Source organism: Salmo trutta, chromosome 33, assembly GCF_901001165.1.
Source record: "Salmo trutta chromosome 33, fSalTru1.1, whole genome shotgun sequence".
Classification (NCBI taxonomy): domain Eukaryota; kingdom Metazoa; phylum Chordata; class Actinopteri; order Salmoniformes; family Salmonidae; genus Salmo; species Salmo trutta.
The window spans coordinates 44,454,004-44,479,256 of record NC_042989.1 but is presented as its reverse complement, the minus strand read 5'-3'; the positions used below and the strand labels follow the sequence as shown (position 1 = coordinate 44,479,256).

Here is a 25,253-nt window from a genome sequence, read left to right as displayed (position 1 = left end):
AATGAGTCGGACGAGAGGGATTTACTTCAGACAGCCGAACAGGCCCTCATTCCCGTCATTCGCAGGAGAAAGAGACTGAGATTTCGCGGAAGGAGTTCAGGTGCCTTGTGAGGATCAAGCGATGAGTGGCTAATCTGCCTTTGCCATCCGTACTATTGGCCAATGTACAATCGCTGGATAATCAATTGGACGGACTAAAAGCACGTACATCCTACCAACGGGACATTAAAAAACGTAATATCTTATGTTTCACCGAGTCATGGCTGAACGACAACATGCGTTACATATAGCTGGCAGGTTATGCGCTGTATCGGCAGGATAGAACAGCAGCTTCTGATAAGACAAGGGGTGTTGGTCTATGTATATTTGTAAACAACAGCTGGTGCACGATATCTAAGGAAGTCTCAAGGTTTTGCTCGCCTGAGGTAGAGTATCTCATGATAAGCTGTAGACCACACTATCTACCTAGAGAGTTTATCTGTATTTTTCATAGCTGTCTACATACCACCACAGACTGATGCTGGCACTAAGACCACACGCCATAAGCAAACAGGAAAAGACTCTAACAGAGGCAGAGCCCCTAGTGGCCAGGGACTTTAATGCAGGGAAACTTAAATCCGTTTTGTCTGATTTATATCAGCATGTTAAATGTGCAACCAGAAGGAAGAAAACTCTAGACCACCTTTACTCCACACACAGAGACGTGTACAAAGCTCTCCCTCGCCCTCCATTTGGCAAATCTGACCATAATTCTATCCTCCTGATTTCTGCTTACAAGCAAAAATTAAAGCAGGAAGCACCAGTGACTCTGTCAATAAAATAGTGGTCAGATGAAGCAGATGCTAAGCTACAGAACTGTTTTGCTAGCAGACTGGAATATGTTCTGGGATTCTTCCGATGGCATTGAGGAGTACACCACCTCAGTCACTGGCTTCATCAGTAAGTGCATCGATGATGTCGTGTCCACAGTGACGGTACGTACATAACCCAACCAGAAGCCATGGATTACAGGCAACATCCGCACTGAGCTAAAGGCTAGAGCTGCCGCTTTCAAGGAGCGGGACTCTAACCCGGAAGCATATAAAAAATCCCGCTATGCCCTCCGACGAACCATCAAACAGGCAAAGCTTCAATACAGGACTAAGATCGAATCGTACTACACCAGCTCTGACGCTCGTCGGATGTGGCAAGGCTTGCAAACTATTACAGACTACAAAGGGAAGCACAGCCTAGAGCTGCCCAGTGACACGAGCTTACCAGACGAGCTGAATTACTTCTATGCTCGCTTCGAGGCAAGTAAGTAACACTGTTGTATTTGGCGCATGTGACAATTAAAAATAAATTTGATTTGATTTTGATTTCCCACATGTTATCCAGATACTGACTGTTAGCACTTGGTGGTCTATAGCAACTTCCCACAAGAATGGGCTTTAGGTGAGGCAGATGGACCTGTAGCCATATTACTTCAACAGTATTTAACATGAGATCCTCTCTAATATTTACAGGAATGAGGTTCTTAATATAGGCCACATTACCGCCCCCCATTGGCATTTCTGTGTTTTCTGTAGATGTTATAAACATGTATTGCTACCACATGTATTGCTACCACTGTATTATCTATGTGAGTTACAGAGATAGTCAGAAAATGAATGTGATCTGTTACTAGCAAGTTATTGACTTCATGAACCTTGTTTCTTAGGCTACATATGTTAACTTGGGCTATTTTTTTGTTTTTTTCTGGGATGCTTCTTTTCATTGCTTTACTGGGAATCTTAGCGGCAGTAGACATGCTTATGTTATTTATGTTAGTGCAGGGTGAGCTGCACACAGTGGACTTCCTACTAGGGCACACCGCCTCAGTGCTAACAGTATCTCTGGCTCATAGGCACATGATTACTAAATACAATATATGTGGGATCAGCAGAGGCATTCAGGGCAGTAAGACAGACATAAATTAGGTTACTTACAGTGTCTTCCTATGCCCCTGGGATCATTTACATTTTCTGGACCATTATGCCAACTCAGCGACACAACGGTAGGGATTAACTGAGCTGGGCTTGGTTCAATGATAAGTCATTTTCTCAACTCTTCCTTATAATGCTGTGAAAGGATCCAGGAATCCAAATGATTTGTGTGGATCCCATCCTCCTAATAATACGAGCTTTGTTTCCAGAAGGTTTCAAAATTGTCATTAAATGTTACACCCACAGAGCTGCAATAGTCTGGTAGCCTGTTATGGACGGCTAAAAGACTGTTGAACCGTTCAAAAAAACACAATTTAGGGAGGGCAGAGGGACAGATATTATGGGATGTTTGTTGGTGTCAAGCAGAGAACCAATCAGTTCTTTAAAATCCATCTTCAGCTGTTCTAAGCTGCCCTTCATAATGTCATTGAATCCCACATGAAATATGATAGACAAAATTTCCTGATGCAGGTTTAAAATGTTTGGGAGCAGCTTGTTACGTTCTCCCCTCGGGTTCGTCTGAGGAGGAGACGTTGATGTCCTGTACTCGTGCTCCTGGATAGCACAACGTTTTTGCTCCAGGGACTGAGACATTTCTCACCATTGAACTGCCAAATACGACGGCCGGAGAAGGGAATCGAGAAATTTGCTCATTCCTACCCCTCACACAATACGTTGAACCTTTCACGGGTCCACGAGAAGCAGGATAGTGTACGCCTGCTGCTGCCGGCGATAGGTCCAGACCTCCCACAGCAGGCAGTGCCCCATCAGATCCAGAGAGAGGGAAAGGAGCCAAACTCGACAACGAAGCCAGCTGGAGTCAGCTTAGTAGCAGCCAGCACAGCTGTCGCAGACACAAGCAGTCCCAGCGATGAAGGTGCAAGTAGATCAGGCACCAGTGCATCGCAGCTAATCCTTATGTTTATCTGATCCGAACTTCTCGCAGTTACTCTCGTCCGCTGCCTTTGGTTTCCACGACTTGTGACATGGGACCAGGGCTGTCTGGAACAATGTTCTTGTTGTTCTCAGTCTACTCCATTACAAGATTGAGGAAGATAAGCAGATGGAGACAACTTCCTTGAACTAGTTCCAGGAAGCACAGGCCATTCTGATAGGGACAGATGACAAGCCGAGCGGCGTCCAGCCATAGGAGTTGATAGCTAGAAAGTTCCAGTTTGCCTTCTCCCCATAAATTTGAGCAGAATTGTGATTTGTTGAATCATAGCCACCTCATTCCTGTAGTCCTCCGCTAGCAAATATTTGCTACATTGGAACTCTGGATTGTCAATATCGTCCCGGAGAAGACCGTAATAAACACAGCTTCTACAGCGCTGGAAATGTTTGTTAGCTATTTCAGACGAAGCGGGCTCTATTGTAACCTGGCCAGCTAGGTGGCTAGTTGGTAGCAGGTGTTGACACAAACAAAAATAAACAGAAGGCCTCATGAGTGGCGCAGTGCTAGCTAGAGATTCTGGGTTCGAGTCCAGCCTCTGCGGCCGCGACCGGGAGACCCATGGGGCGGTGCACATTTGGCCCAGCGCCGTCCGAGTTAAGGGAGGGTTTGGCCGGCAGGGGAGTCTTTGTCCCATCTGCACTAGCAACTCCTGTGCAGTTCACTCTGACACTGTCGCCAGGTGTACGGTGTTTCCTCCGACACATTGGTGCGGCTGGCTTCCTGATTAAGTGGGCGTTGTGTCAATAAACAGTGCGGCTGGGCTGGGTTGTGTTTCGGAGGACAAACAGCTCTCGACCTTCGCCTCTCCCGAGTTCGTACGGGAGTTGCAGCGATGAGACAAGACTGTAACTACCAATTGGATATCACGAAATTGGGGAGAAAAAAGGGTAAAAAAAAATACCAAAAAAATAACACTGGACATCATGATATCACATATTAGCTGTGTGTGTTTTACATTTCAGCTCTGTACCAGGACAGTTGTTCCTATCCGGCTTGAAGGACCATGGAAAACAATGTCCCCTTATCAGTGGCCTCTGAAAGAGGTGCCGGTTTCCCATCCTGTACTCCACGGCTAGGTTTCCCAGACACACATAAAGCCTAGTCCTGGACAAGAGAGTGGACTCAATGGAGAACCTTATCTGTGACCAAACCCCTACCTGGTCCTGGCCTACCTGGTCCTGGCCTACCTGGTCCTGGCCTACCTGGTCCTGGCCTACCTGGTCCTGGCCTACCTGGTCCTGGCCTACCTGGACCCGGCCTACCTGGACCCGGCCTACCTGGTCCTGGTCTACCTGGTCCTGGCCTACCTGGTCCTGGCCTACCTGGACCCGGCCTACCTGGTCCTGGTCTACCTGGTCCTGGTCTACCTGGTCCTGGCCTACCTGGTCCTGGCCTACCTGGTCCCGGCCTACCTGGTCCTGGCTTTGATGCTCAGTGGTCCTGAACTTCTCTCTTTCTCTCTCTCTCTCCTCCCAGGTATAACCTCAGCTCCCATCGCTGGCTGTCTCTCAACCGCTCTGTCAACTCAGTCATGGGACGATACGGACACTCTCTGGCACTACATGAGGTATGTGTTCTAGAGGCATGTTAGCTAGTCATGATGTAGAAACATTGATGAAGTAATAACAATAGTATTGCCCCTGTTATACCCTAGTTTTTTAGAATGTGGGTCTTGGGTTAGAGTTCACTGTCTGCAAGCAATTAAGGTTAAGTCTTAAGTTGTCATGACTTGTCCTCCTCTCTGACATCCTGTTCCTCCTCTCTGACATCCTGTTCCTCCTCTCTGACATCCTGTTCCTCCTCTCTGACGTCCTGTTCCTCCTCTCTGACGTCCTGTTCCTCCTCTCTGACGTCCTGTTCCTCCTCTCTAACATCCTGTTCCTCCTCTCTGACGTCCTGTTCCTCTTCCTCTCTAACGTCCTGTTCCTCTTCCTCTCTGACGTCCTGTTCCTCCTCCTCTCTGACGTCCTGTTCCTCCTCTCTGACGTCCTGTTCCTCCTCTCTGACGTCCTGTTCCTCCTCTCTGACGTCCTGTTCCTCCTCCTCTCTGACGTCCTGTTCCTCCTCCTCTCTGACGTCCTGTTCCTCCTCCTCTCTGACGTCCTGTTCCTCCTCCTCTCTGACGTCCTGTTCCTCCTCCTCTCTGACGTCCTGTTCCTCCTCCTCTCTGACGTCCTGTTCCTCCTCCTCTCTGACGTCCTGTTCCTCCTCCTCTCTAACGTCCTGTTCCTCCTCTCTAACCCAGGGAAAGATCTACATGTACGGAGGGAAGATAGACTCTACTGGCAACGTGACCAGCCAGCTGTGGGTGTTCCACATCCAGAACCAGACCTGGGTGTCCCTCTCCGCTGGAGCCCAGGAACAGTGGGCCGTGGTGGGACACTCTGCTCATGTAGTGCCCCCCCTGCTGGAGGGAGGCAGTCCGGTCATGCTGGTCCTCTTCGGACACTGCCCTCTATATGGATACATCAGCCAGGTGCAGCAGTACGACATCGGTGAGTGATGATGATGATGACGTATACAGTGCCTTCAGAAAGTGTTCACACCCCTTAACTTTTTCCACATTTTGTTCTGACGCCTGAATTTAAAATGGATTAAATTTAGATATTTTTTTGGTCACTGGCCTACCCACAATACCCCATAATGTCAACGTGGATTTATGTTTTTAAAAAATGTTTACAAATTAATTAAAAATGAAAAGCTGAAATGTCTTGAGTCAATAAGTATTCAACCCCTGTTATGGTAAGGAGCCTAAGTAAGTTCAGGAGTAAAACTTAACAAGTCACATAAATTGCAAGGCACTCACTCTGTATGCAGTAATAGTGTTTAACATGATTTATGAATGACTACCTCATCTCTGTACCCCACACATACAATTATCTGTAAGGTCCCTCAGTCGAGGAGTGAATTTCAAACACAGATTCAACCACAAAGACCAATGGTAGATGGGTAAAAAAAAAGCAGACACTGAATATCCTTTTGAGTGTGGTGAAGTTATTAACTACACTTTGGCTGGTGTATCAATTCACCCGGCCTACACTGTCAGCCAGAGAAATATGCTGAGAAGGATTATCACCACAGCAAGCAAGGTACTGGGAGTCAAACAGACAGGCCTGGATGAGATCTTTAAGGTCAGGTTCCTCCCCAAGGTACTGGGAGTCCAACAGACAGACCTGGAGGAGATCTTTAAGGTCAGGGCCCTCCCCAAGGTACTGGGAGTCCAACAGACAGGCCTGGATGAGATCTTTAAGGTCAGGTTCCTCCCCAAGGTACTGGGAGTCAAACAGACAGACCTGGAGGAGATCTTTAAGGTCAGGGCCCTCCCCAAGGTACTGGGAGTCCAACAGACAGGCCTGGATGAGATCTTTAAGGTCAGGCCCCTCCCCAAGGTACTGGGAGTCAAACAGACAGGCTTTGATGAGATCTTTAAGGTCAGGGCCCTCCCCAAGGTACTGGGAGTCAAACAGACAGACCTGGATGAGATCTTTAAGGTCAGGGCCCTCCCCAAGGTACTGGGAGTCAAACAGACAGACCTGGAGGAGATCTTTAAGGTCAGGGCCCTCCCCAAGGTACTGGGAGTCCAACAGACAGGCCTGGATGAGATCTTTAAGGTCAGTCCCCTCCCCAAGCCACCCCCTGTACCCAGACTTTGAACTACTCCCCTCTGGGTGCAGGTATAGGGCACCCCTCAGCAGGAAAAACAGAACTAGACAATCATTTGTGTCAGGTGTGATAACAGCTGGTTAATGATCCTATCCACCCAGTAAGGCCAGGTGAGATATCCCTCCTATCCACCCAGTAAGGCCAGGTGTGATATCCCTCCTATCCACCCAGTAAGGCCAGGTGTGATATCCCTCCTATCCACCCAGTAAGGCCAGGTGTGATATCCCTCCTATCCACCCAGTAAGGCCAGGTGTGATATCCCTCCTATCCACCCAGTAAGGCCAGGTGTGATATCCCTCCTATCCACCCAGTAAGGCCAGGTGAGATATCCCTCCTATCCACCCAGTAAGGCCAGGTGTGATATCCCTCCTATCCACCCAGTAAGGCCAGGTGTGATATCCCTCCTATCCACCCAGTAAGGCCAGGTGTGATATCCCTCCTATCCACCCAGTAAGGCCAGGTGAGATATCCCTCCTATCCACCCAGTAAGGCCAGGTGAGATATCCCTCCTATCCACCCAGTAAGGCCAGGTGATATATCCCTCCTATCCACCCAGTAAGGCCAGGTGAGATATCCCTCCTATCCACCCAGTAAGGCCAGGTGTTATATCCCTCCTATCCACCCAGTAAGGCCAGGTGAGATATCCCCCCTATCCACCCAGTAAGGCCAGGTGAGATATCCCCCCTATCCACCCAGTAAGGCCAGGTGTGATATCCCTCCTATCCACCCAGTAAGGCCAGGTGTGATATCCCTCCTATCCACCCAGTAAGGCCAGGTGAGCTATCCCTCCTATCCACCCAGTAAGGCCAGGTAAGATATCCCTCCTATCCACCCAGTAAGGCCAGGTGTGATATCCCTCCTATCCACCCAGTAAGGCCAGGTGAGCTATCCCTCCTATCCACCCAGTAAGGCCAGGTGAGCTATCCCTCCTATCCACCCAGTAAGGCCAGGTGAGCTATCCCTCCTATCCACCCAGTAAGGCCAGGTGAGATATCCCTCCTATCCACCCAGTAAGGCCAGGTGTGATATCCCTCCTATCCACCCAGTAAGGCCAGGTGAGATATCCCTCCTATCCACCCAGTAAGGCCAGGTGTGATATCCCTCCTATCTACCCATTAAGGCCAGGTGTGATATCCCTCCTATCCACCCAGTAAGGCCAGGTGAGATATCCCTCCTAAACAGCTGTTTGTTGCCTAGGTCTTTTTTACATTCATGTTATGTTTCACAGTGCATTCGGAAAGTATTCAGAGCCATTTTTAGACATTTTGGCAAATTTATTAAAAATAAAAAACAGAAATACCTTATTTGCATGAGTATTCAGACATTTTGTTATTAGACTTGAAATTGAGCTCAGATGCATCCTGTTTCCATTGATCATCCTTGAGATGTTTCTACAACTTGATTGGAGTCCACCTGTAGTAAATTCAATTGATTGGACATGATTTGGAAAGGCACACACCTGTCTATATTAGGTCCCACAGTTGAGAGTGTATGTCAGAGCAAAAAACCAAGCCATGAGGTCGAAGGACATGTCCGTAGATCTCCGGGACGAAAGGATTTTGTCCAGGCACAGATCTGGGGAGGGGTACCAAAACATTTCTGAAGCATTGAAGGTCCCCAAGAACACGGTGGCCACTCCTCAGTAAAAGGCTGATGACAGCCCGCTTGAAGTTTGCCAAAAGGCACCTTAATCTCAGACCATGAGAAACAAGATTCTCTGGTCTGATGAAACCAAGATTGAACTCTTTGTCCTGAATTCCAAGTGTCACGTCTGGAGGAAGTGTGGCACCATCCCTACGGTGAAGCATGGTGGTGGCAGCATCATGTTGTGGGGATGTTTCTCAGTGGCAGGGACTGGGAGACTAGTCAGGATCAATGGGAAGATGAACGGAGCAGAGTACAGAGAGGTCCTTGATGAAAACCTGCTCCTGAGCGGTCAGGACCTCAGACTGGGGTAAACGTTCACCTTCCAACAGGACAACGACCCTAAGCACACAGCCAAGACAACGCAGGAGTGGCTTCGGGACAATTTTCTGAATGTCCTTGAGTGGCCTACCCAGAGCTTGGACTTGAACCTGATTTGAACATCTCTGGAGAGACCTGAAAATAGCTGTGCAGCGACGCTCCCCATCCAACCTGACAGCTTGAGAGGATCTGCAGAGCAGAATGGGGAGAAACTCACCAAATACTGCTGTGCCAAGCTTGTAGCGTCATACCCAAGACTACTTGAGGCTATAATCGCTGCCAAAGGTGCTTCAACAAATTACTGACTAAAGGGTTTGAATACTTTTGTGAATGTGATATTTTTGATAATTTTACAAACATTTCTGAAAACCTGTTTTTGCTTTGTCATTATGAGGTATCGTGTGTAGATTGAGAAAGGAAAAAAAATCATTCATTTTAGAATAAGGCTGTAACGTAACAAAGTGGAAAAGGGTCTGAATACTTTCCGAATGCAATGTATGTAGACCTTCCGTTCTGTTCTGTGACTGCTCCAGCTAGGAACACGTGGAGTGCAGTGTATGTAGACCTTCCGTTCTGTTCTGTGACTGCTCCAGCTAGGAACACGTGGAGTGCAGTGTATGTAGACCTTCCGTTCTGTTCTGTGACTGCTCCAGCTAGGAACACGTGGAGTGCAGTGTATGTAGACCTTCCGTTCTGTTCTGTGACTGCTCCAGCTAGGAACACGTGGAGTGCAGTGGTTACGGATGGAGCCCTGGTGCAGGGAGGGTACGGCCACAGCAGTGTGTTTGACCCCTCCTCTCGAGCCGTCTACATCCACGGAGGGTACAAGGCCTTCAGCGCTAACAAATACGGACTGTCCGGAGACCTGTACAAGTACGACGTGGACCGCAGCCGATGGTGAGTAGCGCCTGAACCGAGCCACAACGTTTAATATTTTACACTGAACACTACAGCGGAAGCCAACTCATTATTCGCCACTCTTTCATCCGGGTGAGGCTACAATACATTGAGTTTCGCAGGGAAGCTGTGAAGCCAGCTGTAGCCTATTGCCTGATTGTGTTCGTGAGTCTGTTATTAAAGGTGTATGTTTATTGCTTTTCATTAAATCATGTATGGCTACACATTGTTATGGCCTAAAATAAATGTTGTTCATATGGGCAGAATATTGTAACCTAGGCCTCTATAAATGTTGTTCATATGGGCAGAATATTGTAGCCTAGGCCTCTATAAATGTTGTTCATATGGGCAGAATATTGTAGCCTAGGCTTATATAAATGTGTTCATATGGGCGGAATATTGTAGCTTAGGCCTCTATAAATGTTGTTCATATGGGCAGAATATTGTAGCCTAGGCCTCTATAAATGTGTTCCTATGGGCAGAATATTAGGGCAGTGATTGAGGACACTGCCCTGTGTAGGGTGCCGTCTTTCGGATGGGACGTTAAACGGGTGTCTTGACTCTCTGAGGTCATTAAAGATCCCATGGTGCTTATCGTAAGAGTAGGGGTGTTAACCCCGGTGTCCTGGCTAAATTCCCAATCTGGCCCTCATACCATCATGGCCACCTAATCATCCCCAGCTTACAATTGGCTCATTCATCCCCCTCCTCTCCCCTGAAACTATTCCCCAGGTCGTTGCTGTAAATGAGAATGTGTTCTCAGTCAACTTACCTGGTAAAATAACGGTAAAATAAAAAATATTGTAGCCTAGGCCTATATAAATGTTGTTCATATGGGCAGAATATTGTAGCCTAGGCCTATATAAATGTGTTCATATGGGCAGAATATTGTAGCCTAGGCCTCTATACATGTTGTTCATATGGGCAGAATATTGTAGCCTAGGTCTCTATAAATGTTGTTCATATGGGCAGAATATTGTAGCCACGTCCTATATTTAATTTGTTGATATGGGCAGAATATTGTAGCCTAGGCCTGTATAAATGTTGTTCAAATGGGCAGAATATTGTAGCATAGACCTCATTAAATGTTGTTCATATGGGCAGAATATTGTAGCCTAGGCCTATATAAATGTGTTAATATGGGCAGAATATTGTAGCTTAGGTCTCTATAAATGTTGTTCATATGGGCAGAATATTGTAGCCTAGACCTATATAAATGTGTTCATATGGGCAGAATATTGTAGCCTAGGCCTATATAAATGTGTTCATATGGGCAGAATATTGTAGCCTAGGCCTATATACTTTTGTTGATATGGGCAGAATATTGTAGCCTAGGCCTCTATACATGTTGTTCATATGGGCAGAATATTGTAGCCTAGGCCTATATAAATGTGTTAATATGGGCAGAATATTGTAGCTTAGGTCTCTATAAATGTTGTTCATATGGGCAGAATATTGTAGCCTAGACCTATATACATTTGTTGATATGGGCAGAATATTGTAGCCTAGGCCTATATAAATGTGTTCATATGGGCAGAATATTGTAGCCTAGGCCTCTATAAATGTTGTTCATATGGGCAGAATATTGTAGCCTAGGCCTCTATAAATGTTTTTCATATGGGCAGAATATTGTAGCCTAGGCCTATATTTAATTTGTTGACATGGGCAGAATATTGTAGCCTAGGCCTATATAAATGTTGTTCATATGGGCAGAATATTGTAGCCTAGGCCTATATAAATGTGTTCATATGGGCAGAATATTGTAGCCTAGACCTATATACATTTGTTGATATGGGCAGAATATTGTAGCCTAGGCCTATATAAATGTGTTCATATGGGCAGAATATTGTAGCCTAGGCCTCTATAAATGTTGTTCATATGGGCAGAATATTGTAGCCTAGGCCTCTATAAATGTTTTTCATATGGGCAGAATATTGTAGCCTAGGCCTATATTTAATTTGTTGACATGGGCAGAATATTGTAGCCTAGGCCTATATAAATGTTGTTCATATGGGCAGAATATTGTAGCCTAGGCCTATATAAATGTGTTCATATGGGCAGAATATTGTAGCCTAGGCCTCTATACATGTTGTTCATATGGGCAGAATATTGTAGCCTAGGCCTCTATAAATGTGTTCCTATGGGCAGAATATTAGGGCAGTGATTGAGGACACTGCCCTGTGTAGGGTGGCATCTTTCGGATGGGACGTTAAACGGGTGTCCTGACTCTCTGAGGTCATTATAGATCCCATGGTACTTATCGTAAGAGTAGGGGTGTTAACCCTGGTGTCCTGGCTAAATTCCCAATCTGGCCCTCATATCATCATGGCCACCTAATCATCCCCAGTTTACAATTGGCTCATTCATCCCCCCCTCCTCTCCACTGTAACTATTCCCCAGGTCGTTGCTGTAAATGAGAATGTGTTCTCAGTCAACTTACCTGGTAAAATAATGGTAAAATAAAATAAAAAATATTGTAGCCTAGGCCTATATAAATGTTGTTCATATGGGCAGAATATTGTAGCCTAGGCCTCTGTAAATATGTTGATATGGGCAGAATATTGTAGCCTAGGCCTATATAAATGTTGTTCATATTGGCAGAATATTGTAGCCCAGGCCTCTATAAATGTGTTGATATGGGCAGAATATTGTAGCCTAGGCCTCTATACATGTTGTTCATATGGGCAGAATATTGTAGCTTAGACCTATATAAATGTTGTTGATATGGGCAGAATATTGTAGCCTAGGCCTATATAAATGTTGTTCATATGGGCAGAATATTGTAGCCTAGGCCTCTATACATGTTGTTCATATGGGCAGAATATTGTAGCCTAGGTCTCTATAAATGTTGTTCATATGGGCAGAATATTGTAGCCACGTCCTATATTTAATTTGTTGATATGGGCAGAATATTGTAGCCTAGGCCTGTATAAATGTTGTTCAAATGGGCAGAATATTGTAGCATAGACCTCATTAAATGTTGTTCATATGGGCAGAATATTGTAGCCTAGGCCTATATAAATGTGTTAATATGGGCAGAATATTGTAGCTTAGGTCTCTATAAATGTTGTTCATATGGGCAGAATATTGTAGCCTAGACCTATATAAATGTGTTCATATGGGCAGAATATTGTAGCCTAGGCCTATATAAATGTGTTCATATGGGCAGAATATTGTAGCCTAGGCCTATATACATTTGTTGATATGGGCAGAATATTGTAGCCTAGGCCTCTATACATGTTGTTCATATGGGCAGAATATTGTAGCCTAGGCCTATATAAATGTGTTAATATGGGCAGAATATTGTAGCTTAGGTCTCTATAAATGTTGTTCATATGGGCAGAATATTGTAGCCTAGACCTATATACATTTGTTGATATGGGCAGAATATTGTAGCCTAGGCCTATATAAATGTGTTCATATGGGCAGAATATTGTAGCCTAGGCCTCTATAAATGTTGTTCATATGGGCAGAATATTGTAGCCTAGGCCTATATTTAATTTGTTGACATGGGCAGAATATTGTAGCCTAGGCCTATATAAATGTTGTTCATATGGGCAGAATATTGTAGCCTAGGCCTATATAAATGTGTTCATATGGGCAGAATATTGTAGCCTAGGCCTCTATACATGTTGTTCATATGGGCAGAATATTGTAGCCTAGGCCTCTATAAATGTGTTCCTATGGGCAGAATATTAGGGCAGTGATTGAGGACACTGCCCTGTGTAGGGTGCCATCTTTCGGATGGGACGTTAAACGGGTGTCCTGACTCTCTGAGGTCATTATAGATCCCATGGTACTTATCGTAAGAGTAGGGGTGTTAACCCTGGTGTCCTGGCTAAATTCCCAATCTGGCCCTCATACCATCATGGCCACCTAATCATCCCCAGTTTACAATTGGCTCATTCATCCCCCCCTCCTCTCCACTGTAACTATTCCCCAGGTCGTTGCTGTAAATGAGAATGTGTTCTCAGTCAACTTACCTGGTAAAATAATGGTAAAATAAAATAAAAAATATTGTAGCCTAGGCCTATATAAATGTTGTTCATATGGGCAGAATATTGTAGCTTAGGCCTATATAAATGTTGTTGATATGGGCAGAATATTGTAGCCTAGGCCTCTATACATGTTGTTCATATGGGCAGAATATTGTAGCTTAGGCCTATATAAATGTTGTTGATATGGGCAGAATATTGTAGCCTAGGCCTATATAAATGTTGTTCATATGGGCAGAATATTGTAGCCTAGGCCTCTATAAATATGGTTATATAAAGTGTGGCGCCTGGAAAGTGCCTCAGCTACAGCATTTTATTTGTCTGAAAAGTGTTGACTATGGCTTTTTAAATGCTGCCACAAAACCTTCTCTGGAGATAGTTTCAAAGCATTGAATGGGCATTTAACTTGTCGGTTAAGGAATGCAGCTTCTGAAGCGGGGCTAAAGTCCATTACTAGGTAACCAGAACTGTCAATCAGATTATTTCGAGCTGCCTGCTCGCAGACCACTCACACAGACTTACCAATACATTTAGTAGAAAGAGAACACATCTATCTACCCTACCATAAAACACTGCTTAGACAACACAACAACACGCCAATCAGCAACGTTTATTGTTGTCAGGGAAACAATAGAACATTCTATGCCAGAGCAGAATTCTACTGTCTGAAAATATACTTTTTTTTTAATTGTCTGAAATGTTATCAATTGTGCCTGTCGACCCATTACTGTAGCAGGTGTTCTATGCAGTGGTTGCCAAGGGAAGAAGAAAAAAATATTTATCTTTCGTCTCTGTTTAAAACAAATTAAATTTGCATGAAGCTGAATGTATCTCACCGGAGAAAGCATCCGAGCCAGCAAGGCGACGCCCCTCTGTCTCTCTGTGTAGGCCCTCTATCTGATGCTGTCTGGCCCAAACCAGAATGGCATTGTTGCCGCATGTAGCATTGAATGCACTGGAAGCAGCGATCGTCTGGCCTCCCTTGATTACATTTAAAAATAAAATAATAGCCAATCAGCATTGTGCTCAACTGTGAATGGTCCTGGTGCACCAAAAACAAAGTGTCAAGGGAAGCCAGTTTTGATACAGGTGCATTATAATGGTCCATTCTAAATAAAAACACATTTCACACATTCACTACCAGTCCAAAATTTGGACACACCTACTCATTTAAAAGGTTTTTCTTTATTTTTACTATTTTCTACATTGTAGATTAATAGTGAAGACATCAAAACTATGAAATAACACAAATGGAATCCTGTAGTAACCAAAAAAGTGTTAAACAAATCAAAATATATTTTAGATTTTACATTCTTCAAAGTAGCCACCCTTTGCCTTGATTACAGCTTTGCACACTCTTGGCATTCTCTCAACCAGCTTCACCTGGAATGCTTTTCCAACAGTCTTGAAGGAGTTCCCACATATTCTGAGTGCTTGTTGGCTGCTTTTCATTCACTCTGTGGTTCAACTCATCCCAAACCATCTCAATTGGGCTGAGGTCAGGTGATTGTGGAGGCCAGGTCATCTGATGCAGCCCTCCATCACTCTCCTTCTTGGTCAAATAGCCCTTACACAGCTTGGAGGTGTGTTGGGTCATAGTCCTTTTGAAAAACAAATTATAGTCCCACTAAGCGCAAACCAGATGGGATGGCTTATCACTGCAGAATGCTGTGGTAGCCATGCTGGTTAAGTGTGCCTTGAATTCTAAATAAATCACTGACTGTGTCACCAGCAGAGCACCATCAAGCTCCTGTTAGGCCTACATAAATACATGCCTTTAAAATGTATCTAACTGAGGATTCAACAAGCTCCTGTTAGGCCTACAGAAATACATGCCTTTAAAATGTATCTAACTGATGATTCAACAAGCTCCTGTTAGGCCTACAGAAATACATGCCTTTAAAAATGTATCTAACTGATGGGACAAGTTTCAAGTTTGAATGTCACATGCACAAGTACAGTGAAGTACAGCTGTAGAACTTTGAGGAATTGAGGGTCCATGCCAAACCTTTTCAACCTCCTGAGGGGGAAACGGTGCTGTCGATACTATAAAATCATATCAAATAATGGCATGGGACTTACAAGCATATCTAGTCCCTCTTTGTGGCACCTGACCACATGACTGGACATTAGTCCAGGTGGGACAAAACTAGGGCCTGTAGGACCTGCCTTGTTGATAGTGTTGTTAAGAAGGTAGAAACTAGGGCCTGTAGGACCTGCCTTGTTGATAGTGCTGTTAAGGTAGAAACTAGGGCCTGTAGGACCTGCCTTGTTGATAGTGCTGTTAAGAAGGTAGAAACTAGGGCCTGTAGGACCTGCCTTGTTGATAGTGTTGTTAAGAAGGTAGAAACTAGGGCCTGTAGGACCTGCCTTGTTGATAGTGTTGTTAAGAAGGTAGAAACTAGGGCCTGTAGGACCTGCCTTGTTGATAGTGTTGTTAAGAAGGTAGAAACTAGGGCCTGTAGGACCTGCCTTGTTGATAGTGTTGTTAAGAAGGTAGAAACTAGGGCCTGTAGGACCTGCCTTGTTGATAGTGTTGTTAAGAAGGAAGAGCAGTGCTTTATTATGGACAGACTTCTCCCCATCTTAGCTACTGTTGCATCAACATGTTTTGACCGTAACAGTTTGCAATCCAGGGTTACTCCAAGCAGTTTAGTCACCTCAACTTGCTCAATTTCCACATTATTCATTACAATATTTAGTTGAGGTTCAGGGTTTAGTGAATGATTTGTCTCAAATATAATGCTTTTAATATTTAGGACTAACTTATTTCTTGCCACACATTCTGAAGCTAACTGACTGCTCTTTAAGTGTTGCAGTGATTTCACTTGCTGTAGTAGCTGACATGTATAGTGCTGGGTCATCAGCATACATAGACACACAGGCTTTACTGAGTGCAAGTGGCAGGTCATTAGTAAAGATTGACAAAAGTAAGGGGCCTAGACAGCTGCCCTGGGGAATGCCTGACACTACCTTGATTATGTTGGAGAGGCTTCCATTAAATAACACGCTCTGTGTTCTGTTAGACAGGTAACTCTCAATCCACCATATATCTGGGAATGCAAAACCATAACACATATGTTGTTCCACCAGCACATCGTTAATGTCAAAAGCTGCACTGAAGTCTAACAAAATAGCTCCCACAATCTTTTTATTATCAATTTCAGTCATTTGTGTAAGTGCCTTACATGTTGAATGGCCTCCCTATAAACGTGCTGAAAATCTTTTATTTTGTTTACTGTGAAATAGCATTGTATCTGGTCATTTTTTGTTGTTCTTTTTGTTCTCTAAGTGTTGGTAACAGGCTGATTGGTCAGCTGTTTAAGCCAGTGAAGGGTGCTTTGCTATTCTTTGGTAGCGGAATGACTTTTGCTTCCCTCCAGGCCTGAGGGGGCAAATTTTCCTTACAGTGCCTTCAGAAAGTGTTCATACCCTTGACTTACTCCACATTTTGTTGTGTTACAGCCTGAATTGAAAATTGATTAAATTGATGAAATTCTTTCACCCATCTACACACAATAACCCATAATGACAAAGTGAAAACATGTTTTTAGAAGTTTTTGCTCCTTTTTGGAAAATGAAATACAAATATCTTCTTTACATAAGTATTCACATCCCTGAGTCAGTATTTTGTAGAAGCATATTTGGCAGCAATTACTGCTATGCGTCTTTCTGGGTAAGTGTCTAAGAGCTGTGAGTCTTTCTGGGTAAGTGTCTAAGAGCTGTGAGTGTTTCTGGGTAAGTCTCTAAGAGCTGTGAGTCTTTCTGGGTAAGTCTCTAAGAGCTCTGAGTCTTTCTGGGTAAGTCTCTAAGAGCTGTGAGTCTTTCTGGGTAAGTGTCTAAGAGCTCTGAGTCTTTCTGGGTAAGTCTCTAAGAGCTTTCCACAAAAAGTTAGCTCCATTTCATTCATGTTTTTATCCTGAAAATATAAGGGCACAAGGTGAGACCCAGATGCACACACAGGAGGCAGATGGTAAGAGTCTTTGAACTTTAATAAATCCAAATGGGGTAGGCCAAAGAATGGTCGTGTACAGGCAAAAATGGAGTCCAGAAAACAGGTCAAAATGAAGAATACGAAAGAATAGAAAAGGAGTATGGGAAACCGCTCTGGTTGACTTGAAAACATACAAGACAAACTGGCACAGAGAGACAGGAAACACAAGGATAAATACACTGGGGCAGAGAGACAGGAAAGACAGGGATAAATATACTGGGGCAGAGTGACAGGAAACACAGGGATAAATACACTGGGGCAGAGAGACAGGAAACACAGGGATAAATACACTGGTACAGAGAAACAGGAAACACAGGGATAAATACACTGGGGCAGAGAGACAGGAAACACAGGGATAAATACACTGGGGCAGAGAGACAGGAAACACAGGGATAAATACACTGGGGCAGAGAGACAGGAAACACAGGAAACACAGGGATAAATACACTGGGGAAAATAAGACCTGGAGGGGGTGGAGACAATCACAAGGACAGGTGAAACAGATCAGGGTGTGACAGAAAAACTTACCAGTCCTTAACGATTATAAGCTTCCGAGTGGCGCGGTAGTCTAAGGCACTGCATCTCAGTGATAGAGGCGTCACTACAGACACTCTGGTTCGAATCCAGGCTGTATCACAACCGGCTGTGATTGGGAGTCCTATTGGACGGCGCATAATTGGCCTAGCATCGTCCTGGTTTGGCCGGCGTAGGCCGTCATTGTAAAAAAATTATGTGTTCTTAACTGACTTGCCTAGTTAAAGGTTAAATAAAAAATACAAAATGAACAAGCATACCCATAACATGATGTAGCCACCACCATGCTTGAAAATATGGAGAGTGGTACTCAGTGATGTGTTGGATTGGATTTGGGGACCCATCTACCAATTGATGCCCTTCTTAGCGAGACATTGGAAAACCTCCCTGGTCTTTGGGGTTTAATCTGTGTTGGAAATTCACTGCTTGATTGCAGGATCTTACAGGTAATTGTGGGGTACAGTTATGGGGGAGTCCTTCAAAAATCATGTTAAACACTATTATGTAACTTCTGACTTGAGACATGTTTTTCTCCTGATCTTATTTAGCTTGCCATAACAAAGGAGTTGAATACTTATTATTCATTTTTTTATTAATTTGAAAACAATTCTAAAAAATATACTTCCACTTTGACATTATGGGGTATTGTGTGTAGGCCAGGGACAAAAAATAATCATTTTAAATTCAGGCTGTAACACAACAAAATGTAGAAAAAGTCATGGAATGTGAATACTTTCTGAAGGTGATATCGTCCGCTATCATTCTCAGTCATTTTCCATCCAAATTGTCAGACCCCAGTGGCTTTTTGGACAACAATATTTTTCCACCGCTTCCATTCTCACTTTAGGGAATTCAAAATGACAATGTTTGTCTTTCATAATTTGGTCAGTTAGGCATTGAGGTGTATTTTCTGAATTTGTCGTTGGCATGTCATGCCAAAGTATGCTAAACACAGTATGCCAGACACAGTTCTTGTGTCACTCTCATGTTTCCCTTGTGTACCAAGAATTGTCCACCACCCAAAGGACATCCAGCCAACTTGACACAACTGTGGGAAGCATTGGAGTCAGCATGGACCAGCATCCCTGTGGAACGCTTTAACACCTTGTAGAGTCCATGTCCCGACAAATTGGGGCTGTTCTGAGGGCAAAAGGGGAGAGGGGGCGCAACTCGATGTGAGGAAGGTGTTCTTTATGTTTTGTACACTCAGTGTAGATAAATGCACACATGTGTTTCTAGTGTGGGCCTTGTCTTCTAAAAACTACTTTTTTATTTGAGTACTCAAAACAGTCAAATTGGGGTGAGGAACCATCTAACATCAAGTTGTAAAATAGTGAACTAGTCCTTTAAGTTTCAGCGAAGACCTCTTTTGAGGGTGTTTGTATTACATTTAGCCTCCATTTTATAATGCAGTTATTTGTCAGATATTCTTATCCTCACACTTTGATCCAGAGCGACTAACTACAAGGGAGTTCAACTAATCTGTGAATAAGCTCTGTTCATACGTCCATATTAACAGCAGAGCCCGACCGATTTATCTGTTCACAGATACCATCGCCTGATACGGATGCATTTTATCAGCATTTAAAAGGGCTGATATAAAATGCGTAGAAAAAGCCATTGTTCATAGAACTTTATTTAGTTTTTGCATTTCATTATTTGTCCTGAAGAGGGCACTCTTTACATGGCTATAAACCAGTCTTGCCTGGCGCGCTTCGGTAACACTGGACTTATTACCCAACGCAACTACACCAGTCAGAGAGTTGAGTTTCAATCCCTACAGAAAACATTTACATTTGTTGTTCCACCTATAATAATAATAATACTAATAATAATACTAATAATAATAATAATATTGGCTAATCAGTATCAGATCCAAAAATCTCATATGGGTCTGTCTCTAGTCTCATATGGGTCTGCTCTAATCTCATATGGGTCTGTCTCTAGTCTCATATGGGTCTGTCTCTAGTCTCATATGGGTCTGTCTCTAGTCTCATATGGGTCTGTCTCTAGTCTCATATGGGTCTGTCTCTAGTCTCATATGGGTCTGTCTCTAGTCTCATATGGGTCTGGCTCTAATCTCATATGGGTCTGGCTCTAATCTCATATGGGTCTGTCTCTAGTCTCATATGGGTCTGTCTCTAGTCTCATATGGGTCTGTCTCTAATCTCATATGGGTCTGCCTCTAGTCTCATATGGGTCTGTCTCTAGTCTCATATGGGTCTGTCTCTAGTCTCATATGGGTCTGTCTCTAGTCTCATATGGGTCTGTCTCTAGTCTCATATGGGTCTGTCTCTAGTCTCATATGGGTCTGCTCTAATCTCATATGGGTCTGCTCTAATCTCATATGGGTCTGTCTCTAATCTCATATGGGTCTGCTCTAATCTCATATGGGTCTGCTCTAATCTCATATGGGTCTGTCTCTAGTCTCATATGGGTCTGTCTCTAATCTCATATGGGTCTGCTCTAATCTCATATGGGTCTGCTCTAATCTCATATGGGTCTGTCTCTAGTCTCATATGGGTCTGTCTCTAGTCTCATATGGGTCTGCCTCTAGTCTCATATGGGTCTGCCTCTAGTCTCATATGGGTCTGCCTCTAGTCTCATATGGGTCTGTCTCTAATCTCATATGGGTCTGCCTCTAGTCTCATATGGGTCTGTCTAATCTCATATGGGTCTGTCTCTAGTCTCATATGGGTCTGTCTCTAGTCTCATATGGGTCTGTCTCTAGTCTCATATGGGTCTGCCTCTAGTCTCATATGGGTCTGCCTCTAGTCTCATATGGGTCTGCCTCTAGTCTCATATGGGTCTGCCTCTAGTCTCATATGGGTCTGCCTCTAGTCTCATATGGGTCTGCCTCTAATCTCATATGGGTCTGTCTCTAATCTCATATGGGTCTGTCTCTAATCTCATATGGGTCTGTCTCTAATCTCATATGGGTCTGTCTCTAATCTCATATGGGTCTGTCTCTAGTCTCATATGGGTCTGTCTCTAGTCTCATATGGGTCTGCTCTAATCTCATATGGGTCTGTCTCTAGTCTCATATGGGTCTGTCTCTAGTCTCATATGGGTCTGTCTCTAGTCTCATATGGGTCTGCCTCTAGTCTCATATGGGTCTGCTCTAATCTCATATGGGTCTGTCTCTAGTCTCATATGGGTCTGCCTCTAGTCTCATATGGGTCTGCCTCTAGTCTCATATGGGTCTGCTCTAATCTCATATGGGTCTGCTCTAATCTCATATGGGTCTGTCTCTAATCTCATATGGGTCTGCCTCTAGTCTCATATGGGTCTGCTCTAATCTCATATGGGTCTGCCTCTAATTCACAGTAATCTGCTCTCTATAGTAAGTGTTTAACTCTATAATAGTAACACATTAACACTGTAGTAACCACTGTTTTAATGCATGCCCTCTGTGTAGATACTGTATTACTGTTAATTCATGTACCTGTTGGTGTTGGGACGCTATATTTTATTTAAATTTTTTATTTTACCTTTTATTTAACTAGGCCAGTCAGTTAAGAACAAATTCTTATTTACAATGATGGCCTCTAATCAGTGGGTTAACTGCCTTGTTCAGGGGCGTAACGACAGATTTTTTTACCTTGTCAGCTCAGGGATTCGATCTTGCAACCTTTTGGTTACTGGCCCAACGCTCTAATCACTAGGCTACCTGCTGGTTACTGGCCCAACGCTCTAACCACTAGGCTACCTGCTGCCCATATGTGTGTCCTATTCCCTATATAGTGCACTACGTTTGTCCAGGGCCCATAGAGAATAGGGTGTCCTATTCCATATATAGTGCACTAGGTTTGTCCAGGGCCCATAGAGAATAAGGTGTCCTATTCCATATATAGTGCACTAGATTTGTCCAGGGCCCATAGGGAATAGGGGGCCATTTGGGGGACACATTGTATCTGTTCTCCTGCTGATGTTCTCAATGGTTCTGTGTGTTTCCAGGACGGTTCTAAAGGACAGCGGGTTCTTCCGGTACCTCCACACGGCGGTCATCGTTAGCGGAACCATGCTGGTGTTTGGAGGGAACACTCACAACGACACGTCCATGAGCCACGGAGCCAAGTGCTTCTCCTCTGACTTCATGGCCTATGACCTGGGTACGTGACAGCCTTAACCTGTTGGGGTGTAGAGGGCAGTATTTTCACAGCCGGATGAAAAAGTACCCAATTTAAACAGGTTACTACTCTTGCCCAGAAACTAGAATATGCATATTATTAGTAGATTTGGATAGAAAACACTCTGAAGTTTCTAAAACTGTTTGAATGGTGTCTGTGAGTATAACAGAACTCATATGGCAGGCAAAAACCTGAGAAAAATCCAACCAGGAAGTGGAAAGTCTGAGAATTGTAGTTCTTCTTTTGATTCTCTGTCGAAACTACAGTTTCTGTGGGGTCACGTTGCACTTCCTAAGACTTCCATTGGCTGTCAACAGCCTTCAGAAAGTTCTTTCAGTCTATCACTGGGCAGATAATAGGAGCTCAGTCAATCAGTGGACTGCCTGTGGACAAATGGATCGGATATGCGCAATCCTGCGAGCGTTCCTTCTTTTTCTTCTTGAATGAATATGTTATTGTCCGGTTGGAATATTATCGCAATTTTACGTTAAAAATACCATAAAGATTGATTTTAAACAGCGTTTAACATGCTTCTAAGTACGGTAATGGAACATTTCGACTTTTCGTCTCTGGTACCGCGCTCGCGCGTTATGCCTTTGGATAAGTTATCTGTACGCACAAACAAAACGGAGGTATTTGGACATAAATATGGATTATTTCGAACAAAAACAACATTTCTTGTGGAAGTAGCAGTCCTGGGAGTGAATTCTGACGAAGATCAGCAAAGGTAAGAGAATATTTCTAATACTAATTAATTCTGAGTTTAGGTTGCCCCGAACTTGACGGGTGTCTGAATAGCTTGCTGTGATGGCGAGCTATGTACTCAGAATATTGAAAAATGTGCTTTCTCCGTAAAGCTATTTTAAAATCTGACACAGCGGTTGCATCCAGGAGTAGTTTATCTATAATTCTTTAAATAATTGTTATATATTTTGTCAACGTTTATGATGAGTATTTTTGTAAATTGATGTGCACATTCACCGGAGTTTTGGTGGGAATACATTTGCTGAACATCACGCGGCAATGTAAAATGCTGTTTTTGGATATAAATATGAACTTTATCGAACAAAACATACATGTATTGTGTAACATAATGTCCTAGGAGTGTCATCTGATGAAGATCGTCAAAGGTTAGTGCTTAATTTAGCTGTGTTTTGGGTTTTATTGACACATGTCCTTGCTTGGAAAATGGCTGTGTGATTATTTTTGTCTATTTATTCTCCTAACATAATCTAATGTTTTGCTTTAGCTGTAAAGCCATTTTGAAATTGGACAATGTGGTTACATCAAGGAGAAGTGTATCTTTAAAATGGTGGAAAATAGTTGTATGTTTGAGAAAGTTGAATTATGACATTTTGTTGTTTTGAATTTGCCGCCCTGATATTTCACTGGCTGTGTCCCGCAGGTCCCATAGAAGTTAATAACCTCTCAAAAACACCACATGTCATTCTAAAGTTTGTTAGTTCATGAAAACAACAGCAGAGACTCTCTCTTGTCCTGAAATCAAATAAAAAAGATTGGACTTAGACTTGGCGCTCCGGTACCCCTTGCCCTGCGGTAGCAAAGAGAACAGTCTAGGACTTGGGTGACTGGAGCCTTTAGAAATGTTTAGGTAATTTCTCTGACACCGCCTGGTATAGAGGTCCTGGATGGCAGGAAGCTTGGACCCAGTGATGTTCTGGGCCGTACGCACTGCCCTCTGTAGTGTCTTGCGGTCGCAGGCCGAGCAGTTGCCATATCAGGCGGTGATGCAACCAGTCAGAATGCTCTTGATGGTGCAGCTGTAGAACGTTTTGAGGATCTGAGGACCCATGCCAATTCTTTTCCATCTCCTGAGGTGGAATATGCATTGTTGAGCCCTCTTTAAGACTGTCTTGGTGTGTTTGACCCATGATAGTTTGTTGGTGATGTGGACACCAAGGATCTTGATGTACTCGACCTGCTCCCCTACAGCCCCGTCGATGAGAATGGGGGCGTGCTCGGTGCTCCTTTTTCCTGTAGTCCACAATCATCTCCTTAGTCTTGATCACGTTTGGGGAAAGGTTGGCCAGGTCTCTGACCTCTTCCCTATAGGCTGTCTCATCGTTGTTGGTGATCAGGCCTACCACCGTTGTCGTCGGCAAACTTAATGATGGTGTTGGAGTTGTGCCTGGCCGTGCAGTCGTGGGTGAACAGGGAGTACAGGAGGGGACTGAGCACGCACCCCTGAGGGGCTCCAGTGTTGGGGGTCAGCATGGCAGATGTGTTGTTACCTACCCTTACCACCTGGGGGCTGCCCGTCAGGAAGTCCAGGATCCAGTTGAAAAGGTAGGTGTTTAGTCCTAGGGTCCTTAGCTTAGGGATGAACTTGGAGGGCACAACGCTGAGCTGTAGTCAATGAATAGTATTCTCATGTAGGTGTTCTTTTTGTCTAGGTTTAAAGGTCTTACTCGCATCGGCTATGGAGAGCGTGATAACACAGTCGTCCGGAACAGCTTGTGCTCTCATGCATGCTTCAGTGTTGCTCTATCCACCATTCATAGTGACAATATAGTCTACCAGTCAGAGAATACCTGAACATCTGCAGGGGACATTGGTGGGCTGGTGGCAGCCAGACCGGGCCAGTGATGGCAGCCAGACCGGGCCAGTGATGGCAGCCAGACCGGGCCAGTGATGGCAGCCAGACCGGGCCAGTGATGGCAGCCATTTCTCGTGTTTCTTGGCCCAAGAAACATAATATTGGTGTCCTTTTAGTAGTGGTTTCTTTGCAGCAATTTGACCATGAAGGCCTGATTCACACAGTCTCCTCTGATCAGTTGATGTTGAGATGTCTGTTACTAATCCTAACCCAGTCTAACCCAGTCTAACCCTGTCTAACCCTAACCCAGTCTAACTGTAACACATTGCTGGTCAGATCATGTAACAACAAACGGATGTAGAAACTTGTCAATGTAAATATGTCTCTCGCTCTCTCTCTAAACAGCATGTGATGAGTGGTCAGTGCTGTCCAGACCAGACCTCCACCATGATGTCAACCGGTTCGGACACACGGCCGTCTACAGTGACAGGTACAGAGAGACCGTCTGCTTCAGGGTCCCTAGCCCAGTAATGGACTGTTGGAGCCCAACATTACACCTTATAGTCCAAGGACCTGACATGTTCTGTTTAGAGGCGAAG

General features: G+C 44.2%; 1 protein-coding gene across 6 annotated transcripts in view; it reads left to right on the top strand.

Moving 5' to 3' along the window:
• LOC115173051 (attractin) overlaps positions 1-25,253 on the top strand; it is a 184,580-nt gene that overhangs the window by 47,138 nt on the left and 112,189 nt on the right. For all 6 annotated transcript variants that reach the window (XM_029731038.1, XM_029731036.1, XM_029731035.1 and 3 more), the window contains exons 7-11: positions 4,396-4,486; positions 5,165-5,414; positions 9,261-9,444; positions 21,925-22,079; positions 25,060-25,144. In XM_029731038.1, coding sequence (XP_029586898.1) covers positions 4,396-4,486; positions 5,165-5,414; positions 9,261-9,444; positions 21,925-22,079; positions 25,060-25,144 — 765 coding nt within the window. The remainder of the gene's footprint in view (positions 1-4,395; positions 4,487-5,164; positions 5,415-9,260; positions 9,445-21,924; positions 22,080-25,059; positions 25,145-25,253) is intronic.